General features: G+C 47.1%; 1 protein-coding gene across 1 annotated transcript in view; it reads right to left on the bottom strand.

Moving 5' to 3' along the window:
- Nucleotides 1–2139: 2139 nt before the first annotated feature.
- Nucleotides 2140–19047, bottom strand: part of LOC137607190 (synaptotagmin-2-like) — a 57072-nt gene continuing 40164 nt past the window's right edge. Inside the window, exons 5-10 of the mRNA XM_068332764.1 lie at nucleotides 15924–16061; nucleotides 15653–15820; nucleotides 15262–15429; nucleotides 14133–14250; nucleotides 13806–13939; nucleotides 2140–7329 (exon numbers count right to left, since the gene is read on the bottom strand). Coding sequence (XP_068188865.1) covers nucleotides 7114–7329; nucleotides 13806–13939; nucleotides 14133–14250; nucleotides 15262–15429; nucleotides 15653–15820; nucleotides 15924–16061 — 942 coding nt within the window. The 3' untranslated portion in view covers nucleotides 2140–7113. The remainder of the gene's footprint in view (nucleotides 7330–13805; nucleotides 13940–14132; nucleotides 14251–15261; nucleotides 15430–15652; nucleotides 15821–15923; nucleotides 16062–19047) is intronic.

The following is a 19047-nucleotide window of genomic DNA, read 5'->3' as shown; positions in this document are numbered from 1 at the left end:
GTGACGTTCTTCATGGGCCTTTAAGGTCAGGAGGAGACGCTTTAACATTCACCTGATGGGGGGGGGGTCATCTGGTGTTCCTGTCCCACTAAGGCGTCAGGCTGTGTCTCATTAGAACACGTGTGTCAAACTCAAGGCCTGGGGGCCAAATGTGGCCCTCCACATCATTTCATGTGGCCCCCGAGAGCAGAAAATGTCAGAGTGTCTAAAATAAATAGGTCAAAAGTGTGCTTTGACCAAAAACTACATTTCCCACAATGCAGTAGTTCAGCCCATTTTAACTCTGACTAAACGTTGTGAACAAAGTTAACGTCCTAACTTGTGTCTGATGTTATTTTTCTTTATTGATTGATAGTTTGATCCTTGATTGATGGAGTTCTGTGGGTTTAATAACCTGACAAATGAAAAGGATTTATGTTAGAACAGAGAAACAAACAAACATGTTTTTTCTGTCTAACTGTAATGTTTGGAACTAGAATCAGTCAGAAATTCAGTTATTTAACATTAAGGAGTAGTTACATTTAGTTACATTACACTGAGTTACATTTAGTTACATTTATTAGTTACATTAAGGAGTAGTTACATTTAGTTACATTACACTGAGTTACATTTAGTTACATTTATTAGTTACATTAAGGAGTAGTTACATTTAGTTACATTACACTGAGTTACATTTAGTTACATTTATTAGTTACATTAAGGAGTAGTTACATTTAGTTACATTACACTGAGTTACATTTAGTTACATTTATTAGTTACATTAAGGAGTAGTTACATTTAGTTACATTACACTGAGTTACATTTAGTTACATTTATTAGTTACATTAAGGAGTAGTTACATTTAGTTACATTACACTGAGTTACATTTAGTTACATTTATTAGTTACATTAAGGAGTAGTTACATTTAGTTACATTACACTGAGTTACATTTAGTTACATTTATTAGTTACATTAAGGAGTAGTTACATTTAGTTACATTACACTGAGTTACATTTAGTTACATTTATTAGTTACATTAAGGAGTAGTTACATTTAGTTACATTACACTGAGTTACATTTAGTTACATTTATTAGTTACATTAAGGAGTAGTTACATTTAGTTACATTACACTGAGTTATATTTAGTTACATTTATTAGTTACATTAAGGAGTAGTTACATTTAGTTACATTACACTGAGTTACATTTAGTTACATTTATTAGTTACATTAAGGAGTAGTTACATTTAGTTACATTACACTGAGTTACATTTAGTTACATTTATTAGTTACATTAAGGAGTAGTTACATTTAGTTATATTACATTTAGTTACATTTAGTTACATTTATTAGTTACATTAAGGAGTAGTTACATTTAGTTATATTACATTTAGTTACATTTAGTTACATTTATTAGTTACATTAAGGAGTAGTTACATTTAGTTATATTACATTTAGTTACATTTAGTTACATTTATTAGTTACATTAAGGAGTAGTTACATTTAGTTATATTACATTTAGTTACATTTAGTTACATTTATTAGTTACATTAAGGAGTAGTTACATTTAGTTACATTACATTGAGTTACATTTAGTTACATTTATTAGTTACATTAAGGAGTAGTTACATTTAGCTATATTACATTTAGTTACATTTAGTTACATTTATTAGTTACATTAAGGAGTAGTTACATTTAGTTACATTTATTAGTTACATTAAGGAGTAGTTACATTTAGTTATATTACATTTAGTTACATTTAGTTACATTTATTAGTTACATTAAGGAGTAGTTACATTTAGTTATATTACATTTAGTTACATTTAGTTACATTTATTAGTTACATTAAGGAGTAGTTACATTTAGTTACAGTTATTAGTTACATGTGGTCCTTTGAGGACAGCCGTGATGCTGATGTGGCCCCCAGTGGAGATGAGTTTGACCCCCCTGCATTAGACGGCTTCAGGAAACACTCCATCAGGTACTTTATATTCCTGAATGTGTGAACACTCACACACACACACACACACACACACACACACACACACACACACACACACACACACACACACACACACACACACACACACACACACACACACTGACTCCTCACTGAGCTGACGATTGAACACGAGGCAGGTGAGATCATTAAAAGGCCTTTATTTCCTATTGGTTTTTTACAGAACTGGTAACACATATGATAAAGTTGTCATAAGTTATTTGGTTCCCTTGATGACCTTATAAGGATCCCCGGCGTTAGTCCACATCGGGTGGGGGGGTTGAGTCCAGTCAAGGGTAAAGCATGCGATCCACGAGTACGGACATGAACACCACGACACGAGACGAGAACACGACAGGAACCTGACGCCTCCACGCTTCCAGGAGGAGGAGAAGAACTAAAGGAGGACCGAGCGCTCCAGAGGTCCAGCAGGACAGGGTTCCCTCCCGGCTGAACGCCAGCTGCCCCCATGATGCCGATGGGACACAGAAGCAGGACAGACGACCCGAAGCGAAGGCGAGCCGGCGGGGGCTCGTCTGACTCTACAAAGCTCACATCACCAGAACAGAAGGACAGGCGTGATCACACCGACACAGGAGAAGCAGAGTGGACCAGACCGGATCAGAGCGGGTTCTGAGCCCGCTGGGGGGCGTCCACACGGACTGACGGGGGGGCGACTCGTCTACTGAGCTTTGGATCGGTTCCCTTTTTAAATCCCAACATAAAGACGCGGCTGAATCGTGTCGACGACGCTCAGAAACCGCTGACACGGCGGATGTGAGGAAGAAGAACCCCTGAAACAGACGTCAGGTTGTCGTGGCAACAGAGAGATGAACACCGAGACGAGGACATGCAGACCTCCTCTGTACACTGGAGGTCATTCTACTGCGTGTTAATGAACCACGTCTGGAGCGTCTCTGTTGAACCCAGGTGGTCATGTGACCCAAAGCCTAAGGAAATGAACCAATGAGAATTCACCACCTGCGTCTGTTCTGATCTGATGCGGCAGTATTTCAGCAATGCTCTGACCTCTTGTGTCTGATTCCTTCCATCATTTGGTCCCAGTCAGTAGCATCAGCTTCAGCTTCAGCTTCAGCTTCAGCATCAGCATCAGCATCAGCTTCAGCATCAGCTTCAGCATCAGCATCAGCTTCAGCATCAGCATCAGCTTCAGCTTCAGCTTCAGCTTCAGCTTCAGCTTCAGCTTCAGCTTCAGCCTCAGCTTCAGCTGGACAGTGGTCAGTATTGCATTAGATAGATGGCAGTTTAAGGTTTAGAGGACCGATCTGTCCAGAAGGTACGAGCTGGAGCCGAGAGGTCTGAGCGAAAAGAAGATAAAATCTACCATCAGCCCCTCCAAACATCCCTCATTACATCTCTAACTATATATAATCCATAAATAATCTATATATAATCTATATATAATCTGTATGTCTGTCCTATTTTGAAACTTTCTGGGATGCCGATGTTTGTTTAAAACCTTTATGCTAAACTAAGCTAACACTTCCTAGCTTTCACTTTGTATTCAGTGCACAGACAACAAAAGCAAACAAATAATCCCTTTATAATCCAATATAATCCAAACAGTTTTAAATGTGAACCAAAGGGATTCTGAGTGTCGCCGCGTTACGTTCATGACTATATTGTTTTATCGCTAAGCTAGTTGCTAAATGAACCGACAAGCACCAACCAATCAGCATGAGCCGCAGCTCACCAGCAGTGCATCATGGGTAGTGGCCACTAGAACATCCTGCTGCTGAGCTGGAAGGAGAGGAACACGAAGATCCAGTTGGGTTCGGAAATTGCACTCAGCCCAAGAAGAGGACACACTCCGTTCTACACGTTTAAGTACTTCTAGCAGTATTACTGAGAACCCATGGTGGTATTATATCTAGTATTGGTACTATCAAAACAAGGATTATACGTTACTAATCACAATATCGTAAAATCAGCTATCTCTACGTAAGAAGGACTTAACAGCTCTGAAAGTAGAAAAGGACACACACACACTCTACTAAAGCACACACACAGGAAGTGGACTCCGCCCTCTTGATGAACAACAGAAAAGAAAATGAGGATAACTTTAACTCGATAAATAAACTCTAGCTGCTCAGCTGAGCTCTAAAGTTAGTGCTTGAGTTTTATGGCTTTAGTTTTATCTTATTCCTTTGTCTTAAACACACACATCGTAGGATCAACACGCTAAAAGAGACACAGCATGAAGGGTTTCATGTCATTTAAGTCCACGTGGAAATTAAAAGCTTCCAAGTCAACGGAGAGAAGAAGGGATTCCAAGTCGTTTGAGTCCGGGGGCCCCTGGGGCCCCTGAACAGGTGTGTTCCTACAGAGACGTGCTGCCACACATTTCCTCTTATTATGGGTTATTTCATAAATCTGATATAAATACTGTACAGACTTGGAGACCCCTCCATCCCCCAAATTTCTTTTTTTCAAAATAAAATAAATTAAAGATATATACTGTATGTAAAAAAAGAACACACAACAATAACAATCCAGAAAGCGGTCAAAGGTCGACCTTCAGATAAGTGCTGGAACCAAACGCATCAAATGAAAACCGGGATCACAAGGAGTTAGCTAGCTAGCATGCGGCTACATGTCATCCACACACAACACTGACGACACACTGGCGTTAAGAAGTCGAGGCGCGGGGCGGATCCGACCGGAACATTTCTATGTTTGCATGACGTTCGCTCCAGCGACCCCCCAGGAAAATAAATACACATTTTGCTTCATTTAGAAAATATACAGTGCATCTTTTGTTCCCTTCTTTGTGTTAAAATGACAATGACACCATCAACGTACACAAGATATTTTTGCTTTGTCTCTAAAACATGCTCTTATGTACAGTATTTGTAGAAACATGCAGTATCAGCGGGGATGAGCCGTGTTTAGAGGCAGGACGACACACCGACGAGTTGCTCCGTTGCTTCCATGTTGCTGTTTCTTTAGTGTTGCTTCGTCAACAGAAGAGGAAGATGAAGAGATTAGGAGATAAAGAAATGCGACCTCGGTGTACGTCGGTTTTAAAACATGAATAAATACGGAGAAACAGATATAAGATACAACATTCATTAAAGTACTGCCACTTGACTCTTTTAAATGAAACTGATTTAGCATGTTTTGCACAGTTGACTGGTGGTTTTTGCTAGCAGACAGGACTGACCGGATGAGGAACCAGACCTGGGACACGTCAGCAGTGCATACCGTAAGAAACTTGAACCAATTTTTTCACGGTTCCTCGGAAGAACATTAATTTACACATGGAGAACCGATTTCTTTCCTCAGAGGAGACAGGAAGCAACGTCAGATTAGACAGGAAGTCCATCTCCATCTACAAAAACGACCTGTCTGGAAAAGTTCAGTCTGAACGTTTCACCAGTGAAGGAACACATAGAACACAACCAGCACACAAGAATATCCAGTAGTGCAATAACTTCAACAGTTTGGTCAGCGCCTTCCTCCACAACACGTCCTCCGACTGACAGAGAAACCTTTAAACTGTGAGGATTCACAAAACCGTTGAGCAGAAAACAACGAAGAACAACAGTGATGAGGCGACGCACTCCCTCCTCCGCTCTTATCTCTAACATAAATGATTAAAGCTGTGGGTTCTGAGGGAATTTCATCGGTTTGGATTTAAAGTGCTTGAGGAATAAAAGCTGAAGATAAATGAAACCAAACACAACTGGACACAGAAATGAGGGGATGGAGAGAAGAACACTGGAGCTGGAAGGCGTCCCTGGTAGGTTGAACATTGCTTATTTTGTTTCTTTGAAGGCTTGTCTCCTTTATGACGGACAGACGGTTGTGGGGATTCCTTGGTGTCAGGTCCGTGACTAATGGTGAACGAGTGACACACACCACCAGAGGCGGCGGGGGCGGGGTCAATACTTGAATATCACATCTACGGGGACTTGGTTCAGTCTGTTCCCACTTCGTTTCCTCACTTTGTGCCGTTTGAGGACAGAAACAGCCTTTAGCACAGTTTAAAGAAAAGAAACGTAAACGCCTTAAACAGAAAACCCATCACCCCCTGTTCCCTCACGCGGTACAGCAGGGAACCCCCTGTCCCTCACGCGGTACAGCAGGGAACCCCCTGTCCCTCACGCGGTACAGCAGGGAACCCCCTGTTCCCTCACGCGGTACAGCAGGGAACCCCCTGTTCCCTGACGCGGTACAGCAGGGAACCCCCTGTTCCCTGACGTGGTAGTTCAGGGAACCCCCTGTTCCCTGACGTGGTAGTTCAGGGAACCCCCTGTTCCCTGATGTACCCTCTATTTTCTGATGTACCCCCTGTTCCCTAAAGTACCCCCTGTTCCCTAAAGTACCCCCTGTTCCCTGACGTACTGCGTCATGGGAACTCCAGCTGTGAGTCTGACGTCACAAAAGAAAAAGAATCTTTAAATTCTGCGTTTCTTCCTCGTCATGACGTCATATTAAACAATAAGAACCCGTTTAGAAACAAAGGCAGGGGGTTGGAGTTTCCTCTCAGGTTTCCTGAGACGATGAGTGGAGGGGTAACTAATGACGAAGGCAGTGTATCAGTGGGTAACTGCTGTGTGCTTACCCCTACTGGCTACCGGCTCTAGGAATGTACTCAGAACAGAACCGTTAAACCGGTGACGGCTGGCAGGTGTGAACGTGGTGCGCCGCACACCGGAGGAATGGACCTGCTTGTGTTGCTTCTCTATTTTATGGCAGTATAAAGCATTTCGTTATTGAGCACTACGCTAAGCTAACCGTGTCACTAAAGGGACGGGGCGAGATAGGGTCGATCCCCCCATGGCCTACTCAGTTCAGATTGATGGAACCACCCCCCCAATACAAAAATAGATCTAAAGCAAACCAACGGAGTTTCTGTCCATTTGGTGACTCGTCTGGGACTTGTCTGGGACTCGTCTGGGACTCGTCTTGTTTCAGAGACTTGAATTCGTAACAGACGCTTTTTTAAACTACATTTCCCTTCTTTTGAACGATGGTGGAGGAAGGGTGGTGGAGGGGGGACGATGTACAGTTTAGGGTGTTCTTTTAATATACACTGATATATGGGACCTGGGGATGATGGGAAATGCATGGGTAGGTAAGGATGAGGGGGCGACGTGTTCTGGGGGCAGTTTACTTCTTGGCATTAATGGCTGCGACGGCAGCGTCCACCTCCTCCTCCGGCTGCAGCGGATGCCACTGGGCGATGGGGCGGCGGGGGTTGGCCAGCATGTCGGACCAGTGTTTCAGCCCCGCCCCTGTGGCCTTGCTGCCCACCAGGATCTTCCCGATGGCGTCGTTCTTGCCAATCTTGTCGTAATCCAGCACTGTGATCACAGCTTGGATTTTCTGCAAAGAATGGAGGGAAGGTATCAAACGTGATTAACGTGCCTGCTAGCACCGGAGCGCTACTCAGTGTTAGCGCCTGCTAGCACCAGCAAAGGGCCTCTAGATCTTCTTCTTCTCCTTTGGGCTTTTCCCTTCAGGGTCTCCACAGCCAATCAGTGTCCTCCATCTAACCCTGTCTTCTCATCCTCTTCTCTCACACCAACTACCTTCATGTCCTCTTTCACTACATCCATAAACCTCCTCTTTGGTCTTCCTCTAGGCCTCCTGCCTGGCAGTTCAGAACTCAGCATCCTTCTACCAATATATTCACTATCTCTCCTCTGGACATGTCCAAACCATCTCAGTCTGGCCTCTCTGACTTTATCTCCAGAACCTCTAACATGTGCTGTCCCTCTGATGTACTCATTCCTGATCCTATCCTTCCTGGTCACTCCCAGAGAGAACCTCAGCATCTTCATCTCTGCTACCTCCAGCTCTGTCTCCTGTCTTTTCCTCAGTGACACTGTCTCTAGACCAAACAACATCGCTGGTCTCACCACAGTTTTGTACACCTTTCCTTTCATTTTAGCTGAAACTCTTCTATCACACATCACACCTGACACTTTCCTCCACCCGTTCCATCCTGCCTGGACACGCTTCTTCACCTCTTTTCCACACTCTCCATTGCTCTGGACTGTTGACCCTAAGGACTTCAAATCCTCCGCCTTCTTGATCTCTTCTCCCTGTAACCTCACTCTTCCACTTGGGTCCCTCTCATTCACACACCTGTACTCTGTCTTACTGCGGCTAACCTTCATTCCTCTCATTTCCAGGACAAACCTCCACCTCTCTAGCTTCTCCTCCACCTGTTCCCTGCTCTCACTACAGATCACAATGTCATCTGCAAACATCATGGTCCATGGAGATTCCTGTTTGACCTCGTCTGTCAGCCTGTCCATCACCATAACAACAAGAAGGGGCTCAGAGCTGATCCCTGATGCAGTCCCACCTCCACCTTGAACTCCTCTGTCACACCTACACACACCTCACCACTGTCTTACAGTCCTCATACATGTCCTGCACCGCTCTAACATACTTCTCTGCCACTCCAGACTTCCTCATACAATACCACAGTTCCTCTCTGGACACCCTGTCATCAGCTTTCTCCAGATCTACAAAAACACAATGCAGCTCCCTCTGGCCTTCTCTGTACTTCTCTATCAACATCCTCAGAGCAAATACTGCATCTGTAGTACTCTGTTTTGGCATGAAACCATACTGCTGCTCACAAATGTTCACTTCTGCCCTTAGTCTAGCTTCCACTACTCTTTCCCATAACTTCATTGTATGGCTCATCAGCTTTATTCCTCTGTAGTTGCCACAACTCTGCACATCTCCCTTGTTCTTAAAAATGGGCACCAGCACACTTCTCCTCCATTCCTCAGGCATCTTCTCCCTATCTAAGATCCTGTTGAACAACCCAGTCAGAAACTCTACTGCCACCTCTCCTAGACACTTCCAAACCTCTACAGGTATATCATCAGGACCGACTGCCTTTCCACTCTTCATCCTCTTCAGTGCCCTCCTCACTTCATCCTGACTAATCTTTGCTACATCCTGGTCCACAACAGTCACCTCTTCTAGTCTTTGTTCTCTCTCATTTTCCACGTTCATCAACTCTTCAAAGTACTCTTTCCATCTTCCCATCACACTACTGGCACCTGTCAATAGACTTCCATCTCTATCCTTAATCACCCTAACCTGCTGCACGTCCTTCCCATCTCTGTCTCTCTGTCTTGCCAACCTGTATAGATCAGTCTCTCCCTCCTTACTGTCCAACCTAGCATACAAGTCATCATCAGCTTCTTGTTTGGCCTTTGCTACCTCTACCTTCACCTTACGCTGCATCTCCCTGTACTCCTGTCTACTCTCCTCAGTCCTCTCAGTGTCCCACTTCTTCTTAGCTAACCTCTTTCTCTGTATACACTCCTGTACCTCCTCATTCCACCACCAAGTCTCCTTATCTACTTTCCTTCCAGATGACACACCAAGTACTCTCCTACCCGTCTCCCTGATCACATTAGCTGTAGTTGTCCAGTCATCTGGAAGCACCTCCTGACCACCCAGAGCCTGTCTTAACTCCTTCCTAAAAGTCATGCAACACTCTTCCTTTTTCAGCTTCCACCATTTCGTCTTCTGCTCTGCCTTTGTCCTCTTGATCTTCCTCACCACCAGAGTCATCCAACACACCACCATCCTATGCTGTTTGGCTACACTCTCACCTACCACTACTTTGCAGTCACTGATCTCCTTCAGGTTACACCGTCTACACCAGATGTAGTCTACCTGTGTGCTCCTACCTCCACTCTTATAGGTCACCCTATGTTCCTGCCTCTTCTGGAAGAAAGTATTCACTACAGCCATTTACATCCTTTTTGCAAAGTCAACCACCATCTGTCCTTCTGCGTTCCTCTCCTGGATACCAAACCTGCCCATCACCTCCTCATCACCTCTGTTTCCTGCACCAACATGTCCATTGAAGTCTGCTCCAATGACAACTCTCTCACTTCTAGACATGCTCTGCATCACTTCATCAAAGTCCAGCCAGAATTTCTCCTTCTCCTCCAGCTCACATCCTACCTGTGGAGCATACCCACTAACAACATTGAACATCACACCTTCTATTTCTAGCTTCAGACTCATCACTCTATCCGACACTCTTTTTACCTCCAGGACATTCCTAACAAACTCCTCCTTCAAGATAACTCCTCCTCCATTTCTCTTCCCATCTACACCATGATAGAACAACTTGAACCCTGCTCCTAAACTTCTAGCCTTGCTACCTTTCCACCTGGTCTCCTGGACACACAGTATGTCTACCTTCCTCCTCTGCATCATGTCAACCAACTCTCTACCTTTTCCTGTCATAGTTCCAACATTCAACGTCCCTACTCTCAGTCCTATACTCTTGGTGTTCCTCTTCTCTCTCTTCCTACAAACACACTTTCCTCCTCTCCTTCTTCGACCAACAGTAATCCAATTTCCACCGGCGCCCTGTAGGTCAACAGCACCAATGGCGGTCGTTGTTAACCTGGGCCTTGACCGATCCGGTAAGGAAGTCATAGGTTTGATTTGCATATTGATTTGACAAAAGTTTTAAGTCAGATGCCGTTCCTGACACAACCCCCTGTGTCACAATAAGACACTGGCTTGTGTCCTCTTGCGGCTACATTGGTAAAGGTCCTCTAGATAATCCTGATAATTATAAAGGAATCACAATTCTATAATAGGTAAACTCCACACATCCTGTATTAATTTAGTTTTTAATACCTGTCTCTAAAGTACTGGTACAATTATTGCAAATCAGGTAGGATTCAGAAGTGGTTATTCCACCATTGATCATGTTTTTGTACTTAGCTCCATTATTGATATCTACCTCGCTTTGATGACCATAAGAAAGCCTTTGATATGAATGATAGAGTCTCACGATGGAAAAAGTTGATTAGTTGTGGCATTAATGGGAATATTATTATGCTTGTTTATGATCGTTATGGGAATGCTAAGTCATTTATAAAAGTTAATGGTAAATTATCAAATTCTTTTCCATGTGAAATGGGTACACGCCACAGAGACAGTTTATCTCCTGACTATTTGCAGTGTATCTGAATGTTTTTGAGTATTTCTTGAGTTGCTTTTATAAAGGTCTGGATGTATTGGCAGGTGATATTAGAAATTTACTGAGTGATGAAAATGTGGAAATTTACGTTTATATGTGCTGCTGTATGTGAACGACAGAAGGTGAAGATGAGTTACAGCAGCCTTGAACGCTGTTCATTCATACAGTGCCTTGTGAAAGTATTGGCCCACCAAGCCTTTTTGACATTTTGCCACATTTCAGGCTTCAAACTTAAAGATAACAAACTGAAGATATTCTTCAAGAATCAACAACCTGTGAGACACAATCGTGAAGTGGAACCAGATTTATTCCACATTTTATATGGTGTTTAGAAATAAAAAACTGAGAAGTAGGACGTGCAAATGTGAGACCAAATGACTCACAGGTCACTCTGTCTGTCATTGTTAGTCATGTAGGTCAACACTGGATCATCACAAGTCATCAGGGAACTTCTGGAGTCGTTTGGCTGAGCTGAGAGAACAGGGGGGGGGGGGGGCAGTACGTCTGTATATCCTAGTGCCTTCCCCCCTCCACCACAGACCACATCTCGTTCGCCTGCTCATAGAGAAGACCCATGAATTCCTAAAGATCTCCATCTATACATCAGGTTGATCGATCTGAAGGCTGCCTTTGACACCGTCTGCCATGCCTCACTCTGGAGCATCCTCCAGACCCCTGGAGCACCACCTGAGATCGTTTCACTGCTCAAGCTGCTCTACAGCGACGCAGAGAGCTGTGTCCGTATCAACGGTACAGAGTCCCACTGGTTCTCCATCTCCAGTGGCGTTCACCAGGGCCGTGTGGCCGCTCCTGACCTTTAACTGTATCATTGACCATCTGATGTCCAGGGTCTGTGAGCGAGTCCCTGGGGTGTCCCTTGGAAACTACCACCTGACCGACCTGGAGTATGGTGACGACACCATCCTACTCAGCTCATCCTACAGCCAGCTGAGAGATGCCCTGGACCCATACAGAGGAGATGCAGAGAAGCTTGGTCTTCAAGTGAGCTGGACCAAAACCATATTCATGCATGTTGGTGACGGACCAGATCCACCTCCCCTGCAGCTGGATGGTGACACTGGAGCCTGTCGAAAGCTTTGTGTATCTGGGGTCCACAGTGAAGGACAATGGGGACCTTAAACCAGAGATTCTCTGCAGAAGAGCTCTGGCAGCATCAGCTCTGCAGTCTCTCTGGAAGCCACTCTGGAGGCTCCAGACCATCTCACGCAAGACGAAGGTCCTAATTTACAACTCTGCCGTCCTCTCCATCCTGCTCTACGGCTCGGAAACTTGGCCCTTGAATAAGACCCTGTCTGCCAGTACAGATGGTTTTGATAGCAGGGCCCTCAGGACCATCGAAAACATCAGGTGGCCCCAGCGGGTTTCCAACAAAGTGCTTAGAGCCCCCACATCCCAGCCCACAGCTTCTTGCCAGGCGGCACAACGTCGTACCCGCTGGTCGGGTCATGTCCTCTGCCTTCCCCCTGATCACCCAACAAGAGCCATTCTCCAGTTTGACCCTAAGACCGCAGCTGGAAACGACCTCGAGGCAAGCCCCGCCCCCGATGGCTTGACGTCATTGCGGGCGACCTCCGACCACAGGGGGTCGCTGTGGAGGATGCAGAGCAGCTGGAACAAGACCGCCAGCATTGGAAAAAAGTGACTCATCTGATTGGTTCAACGCACAGCCCCCCCCCCCCCCCATCATAAGAGCCCTACTGACTGACTGACTGGAATCTCAGTCAATAATTCCAAAACAAAGATAATTATTTTTTCTAGGGGTGAAGTTAAAAAGTTTAAGGCATTTACATTTGATCAGAGTGTTACTGATGTAATAGATGATTATATTTATGTTGGGGTCACCTTTAATTACAACGGTACATTCAGACCCCGATAGGGGTCTGATGTAGGGAAATAAAATCAGTATCATTGTCACTGGAGCGCTACTCATTGTTAGCGCCTGCTAGCACTGGAGTTCTACTCAGTGTTAGCGGCGGGCGTTAGCGCCTGCAGGCCTCACTGTGTGGGCGGGGGAACTGGGAATCACTACCATTCAGGCAGAATCCAGAAACTATTATTGTTTTTATGAATATTAAACACTCGATTTGTTTTGTTGCTTCTTCAAATTGAAACGGGGACAAAATCCTTTCACACACACACACACACACACACACACACACACACACACACACACACACACACACACACACACACACACACACACACACACACACACACACACACACACACACACACACACACACACACACACACACACCTGAGTGTTTCTGGGGGGGCACACAGATGACATGTCGGGACTATCCAGGTTGGTTATCTGGTCTTTTGAGTGCAGAAACAGCAGAGAGTGCTTTCAGAGGGTTATGTGATGGATTATTCATTGGCCAGTAGCAGTGACTTACTGGAGTCTTTTGCTGGTTGCCTAGCAACCTGAGAGCACAGGCAAGACTTAAAGACAGGATGAGCTAACTGCTGCTGGAGGTGTTCTGTCTATTCATGAGGCTTCAGCCGCTGGAGGGAATTGAATTCAGGAGGTCGACAGCAGTTTGGTATCGATCGTCTAACAGCCTCCAGAAGGGGGGGGCTCGTCCACAAACATCAAACTTTTCCTCACTAACCAATCAGACATGTCAATATATGCTATGTCTTCATAATATATGTTAACATTCCTGATTGCTGCATTTTACTGCCAGAAAGGTGACTTTTCATCTGGAACAGACATAATGTGTTAAGAGCTTTGTCGTGCTACTTTAGCATGATGCTAACATTATAACGTTATTCCACATTTCTGTGAGGGCCTCACCTGCATCTGCTCCAGAGGAATCTCAAAGCTGAACGACTCGTTGTAGTACGGATTCAAAGTGTTCTTCTTCACCGTCGTCTTCTTCTTCTTCAGCCTCTTTCCATTCTGCAGCAGATTGATTTTCACGTAGGGGTCTGAAAATACAATAAAGGCAGCAGTGAAAACCTGTGCCTGCAGTGCCCTCAGCGGCCAACAGATGGCGCCAATGTAGCGGCCAGGAGGGACGGAGCACTGCAGCGTCAGCAGCTTGTTGGTCTCACCGCAGGCCTCCAGACCATGATGACCAGGGCTGACCTCACTGTGAACACCGATCAGATAATTCTGTACCTGACAGGCCGCCCACGTCCATTTTCTTCAGGTTCTTGGCTTCCAGAATGCAGATGGTGAGTTTCCCCGCGGTTGGAACGTAACGCAGAGAGATGCAGATGTCACCCAGCTTCTCCGGCTGAGGAACAGAGACGAGGAGAAGTTAAAGGAGTCGCAGCTGTCACCTCCTGTCTGACCTGCAGCGCTGCTGGAAGGTACGAGCTGTCGCTGCTGGAAGGTACGAGCTGTCGCTGCTGGAAGGTACGAGCTGTCGCTGCTGGAGCTACGGCCCGCAGACATCATGTGAACTCTGCTGCTGTTGGCACAAACTGCTGATCCAATGTGTTGACTTAGAAATAAATAAACTACCTGAGACGCCTCCTTAAAGCAACTTTTCATATTCCGCTGCCGCATTGATTCCTGATCGCCTGTCAGGCGATCAGGAATCAGAAATCAGCCTTTAATCCATCTGAATTCATGGATCCATTAGTTTTCACGGGTGAGTCCACACACGGATGGATGGTGTCGGTGACGCCTGTCTGAAGGTCGGTCGGGGTATCCATCCCATCGCCTGTTGGCTCGCGTCTCACTGAACACATGCTGCTAATGGCCAGTTAGCAGTAACTGCCCCGTCTGCTGCCTGGGGCAGGAGGCTCATCATCACCCGCTTCAATGCTACCGTTAGCTTGTTAGCTGCTAGCTAATCACCTGATGGTCACACAGCACCAATGTCATTCATCTGGAGACAAACTTGGCTTCAGTATTCAGTCTCTTTCGTCCTTTTCTTTGGTCTCTACCTTGTCCTGAAGGGGGGGGTACCTAAATGCTTCACCGAACCCGCCGGGTCGCCAACAGGGGGCACCTGCCTTTAGCTTCAGGGCTTTTCCTCCAAATAAATAAAGAATGAAAATAAAAGCCCTGCCAGCGCCAGAGGGCGGTGGACCAGAACACTGACGACCCGTCAGACGAGCGACCAGAATGAACAATGAGATGAAACTCGCTCTGAAGCTCACCGACGCCCAGATCCAGGTGAGACCATCTGCTTTCATCACAGTTTTATTACAAAAATAGCCGAGGAGGACTTTTGAGACTGAACCAAGACTAAAATACCTTCTGTCAGTCGTTCCAGGAGAACTTCCACACGTCTCACCTCCTCCTGGTCGGCGCTGTCCAGGTCCCTCCACTCCTCTATGGGCTTGGCCAGGTCAAGGGTGTTCATGGGTATTTTAATCTCGCCGATGACATCGTGCTTGGAGAAGCGATCAAAGTCGTACACCGACATCACGAGAGTCTTCCCCCCCATCTCCTGGAATGGAATCTGGGAGAGAGAACATGTGTTTGATTCAGGAGACCTCTGAGGGACCGCTGACCCGGAGCGAGTCGGATCAGAACCAGACCGCTTTACATCGCTGCTGGACCAACACGTGTGGAGAAGGACATGGAATCAAAGCAGCTGCTCACCATTACAGAAGGAACGCGTGACCCCCCCTCCTGTGGCGTTAATAAGTCATGAGTGCTGACCGACAGGTGTGTGGGCTCACCTTGAAGGTGAAGGTCTCGTTAAAGACGGGGTTGAGCGTTTTCTTGTGGACCTTGGTGTCGAACTTCTTCTTCTTGTCGGGGAGGACGAACACCTTGACGTAGGGGTCGGAGGTGCCGCCGCTGTCCATCGACAGGAGGTCAGCCGCTTGCAGGATTCCCACGGTCAGCTGGGGGGTTGGAGGAAGGAAGGACCATCAACACAACTGCTGTCACACAGGATGGAGAAGACCTTCGTTCCATCTGGAGATGCTGAACGTCTCGTCTGCTCGCCTTGTTCTCCTGGAAGTCGTAGTCGATGGAGTACTGCAGCTTCCCCAGCTTCTCCTTCTCCTTCACCTCCTCCTCCTTCTCGTCTCCAGTCAGCCCCGGTTCAATGTCGTCTTCCTCATCGTCATCGTCCTGTTGTTTCTGTGAAGACGGAGGGGGTGGGGAGGTGGGGGCAGGTGGCAGAAGGAGGGGTAAGAAGGCGGTTCTGAGGCGGCGTGAATCCAGCCGTTGGGTGAGTCACAGCACCTACCTGCTGCCACTTACCCCCGCTCCCCCCGGTGCTACTAGTGCAATCTGCCCATCCATGACCACGGTGCAACCTGACTTGATTTCACTATTTCTGGGGTGACACCATTTGCTGTTTTCTGTTTAGTTCATGAGCGTTAAGGTGCGCTCGTGTCCGAACAATCGAACCACAGAGAGAAGAACCAGAGGAACAGCAGCATCAGCCGGTCAGGGAGCAGGATGGACAGAAGGACAGGAACACCTGGATGAACCTCGTCTATCAGACACAGGAACGAAGTGGAGATCAACGGGTAGCGAACGGGTACCCCCATCACTCCATGTGAGTCACATCAGAAGGTCTACGACCCGTGATGCGCCACACGGAGGCGCCACACGGAGGCGCCACACGGAGGCGCCACACGGAGGCGCCACACGGAGGCGCCACACGGAGGCGTAACGATCAGACTGGAGCACATCAAGGACGTTCCTCAGGAACATCTCCGTGGCACCAGGAGGCTCTGAGGAACAGGGTTCCTGTTGTTTTGTCCACCCTGCTGCAGTATTTGAAACACAGAAGAACAGGGACCCAGAAAGGGAAGAGGGACAGGTGTGATTTGAGGGACAGGTGTGATTTGAGGTACAGGTGTGATTTGAGGTACAGGTGTGATTTGGATCTCCTGACACTTCTCTTGAAAAGCCTGAACCTTTGTGGAGGTGCAGGCGGGTGATTCCTCCAGCGTTTGTTTGACACTCAGGTTGTTTCTGATCTGCTCTGACATCCCAGCTGATTCCTCACCGTTAGCGCTGATTGGGTCACGCCAGTGTGATGTCAGAGATCTACTCCAACAGAGTCCACGTGTCCCAATGTGGACTGAATTCTTTTGACTCCTACGCGCTAGAATAGAATACTCTGACAGCTAACTGCTCTAGAGACGGGGGGGCTTCATGACCAACATGATTCACGTTGTGTTGGTCCTGCCTGTACAGCAGTGTGTGAGAGGAACCGTCTGTGTGAACATTAACGTCCACCTGACTGCAGGTCTGAAGGTGGGAACGAGGCTGTCTGAAAAAACACTGATGTCTTCAGAAGACTGGAGGATGTCACCTGATGGCTGGAAGAGGAACAGGGCAAACACACAGATAATACACACACACACACACGTACACACACACGTACACACACACACACACACACACACACACACACACAGATTTGCTTGCATGCAGTCCTGCCTGCATGCTTAAAAAGTCATGTTTACTGTCTCTTACTCACACACACACACACACACACACACACACACACACACACACACACACACACACACACACACACACACACACACACACACACACACACACTTTAGAACTGTAAATGCTGTTCATTCAGGCATGCCAGGCCACACAATGCAGGATCGATCTCCTTCGTGAGTTACCTCAGAGTCGTGACGACGGACTAAAACTCTGTTTCGGTGGTTTTTAACCCTTGATAAATTTCTGCCAGGTGTTCTGATGTGACATGTGACATGTGACATGTGCACCCCCATGGAGGGGTCATGCTATACTGACAGTTTCCAGATGTTCTCGGGGGTGTCCAGAGGTAAAGACTTGGTGGGTCTGAATGCTGCCCGTGGGCAACTCGGACGGTGAGTTCAGGACTCAAATCTGATTGGCTCGTCCTCGGCCTTTGGACTGACATCAGGCCTATGCAGTTGACCCCAGCGGGGGCAAACATTCTGGCCCACCATTCCTCCTCGGTGCGACCCGAGCGCTTCAGGGAGACGGTGTCACCGGGCGGATCAGCAGCATGGGTCATCCAGGAAAGTTACTCTCAAGTCAAGTTGTGGCCATTCAATGGTTCCTACTGCAAGGGCGTCGGCCGGCGTTTGCCAGGAGGCACCGACAGCTTCATCTGCAGCGGGCCTGGAGCGCGTTTGCACATGGGGGGCATGGCGGGCCAATGTCACGTCCCGGTGACCCCATCTCTGGAGGCCAATCGTTTGGAGGGAGTCGGCTGTTTAGTTGGGTCTCACAGCCGAGGGGGGGTCTGTACGGTGGAAACGCGCTCAAGGCTCCCGCCGGTGGGACTCAGCTATCGTCTGACTGACGCCCGGCTCCGCCCTTGCACATGCATGTTAGTGATCTCTAGTGATTGGCTCAGTGCACTCGTCATTCAGAGGCTCAACCGTAGGATGAGTTTCAGTCACATCAAACCATCGACACTTCAACGCATCTCTGTTCTGTTGGTCAAACTCTTAATGTTCAAGACAGAGCAGCTGTGCGGCAGTCAGGGCGTGGCTCTGGCCAAGCAGCCGATTCGCTCCCGATCCCTCAAGCAGCCGCAGCGCCGAAGCTTGCAAAGAACTACTGAAGCCATAGCACCCATCATCATCATCACTGCAATCCACCCCGTCCCCACACACCCCCACCCCAACCCCGCCCCAATGCCCTGCCCTGGTCTGCGCTTACACAGAGCGGCCAGAGAGGGGCGCCGCGTGCTTCAGACCTACCGTAGGCAGAGAAGTCCACCACAGTCAAGATACACGGAGCACACATAGACACAAAGCAGGAAGGAGGAGAGCAGAGACAGAGAGAGGTTGAACTCACAGACACCAATGGAGGGTCATCACAGAACAGTCAGCAACGAGGAAACGACAGGAAGTAACTCAGTTTACAGAGGATTCCTGGGCATTAATCACCAGCATATGTGAGGGAAAATAGCAATTATAAGCCCAAAAATAGAAGGATGGCACCGGCAGCTATTTTACATAATTAATCACAATTGTAATTAATGTCTGGGGAAAACAGCGATTAGGCTGAAGAGGTAAGAATCCTGTCATTTTCCCGCTCGCATACCAAAGCACTGGTGAGAGAAAAGAGCGACATTCATGACAAATACGTTAAA

Source organism: Antennarius striatus, chromosome 2, assembly GCF_040054535.1.
Source record: "Antennarius striatus isolate MH-2024 chromosome 2, ASM4005453v1, whole genome shotgun sequence".
NCBI classification, from domain to species: domain Eukaryota; kingdom Metazoa; phylum Chordata; class Actinopteri; order Lophiiformes; family Antennariidae; genus Antennarius; species Antennarius striatus.
Note: the sequence above shows the minus strand (reverse complement) of the source record. Positions and strands in the feature narration are given on the sequence as shown.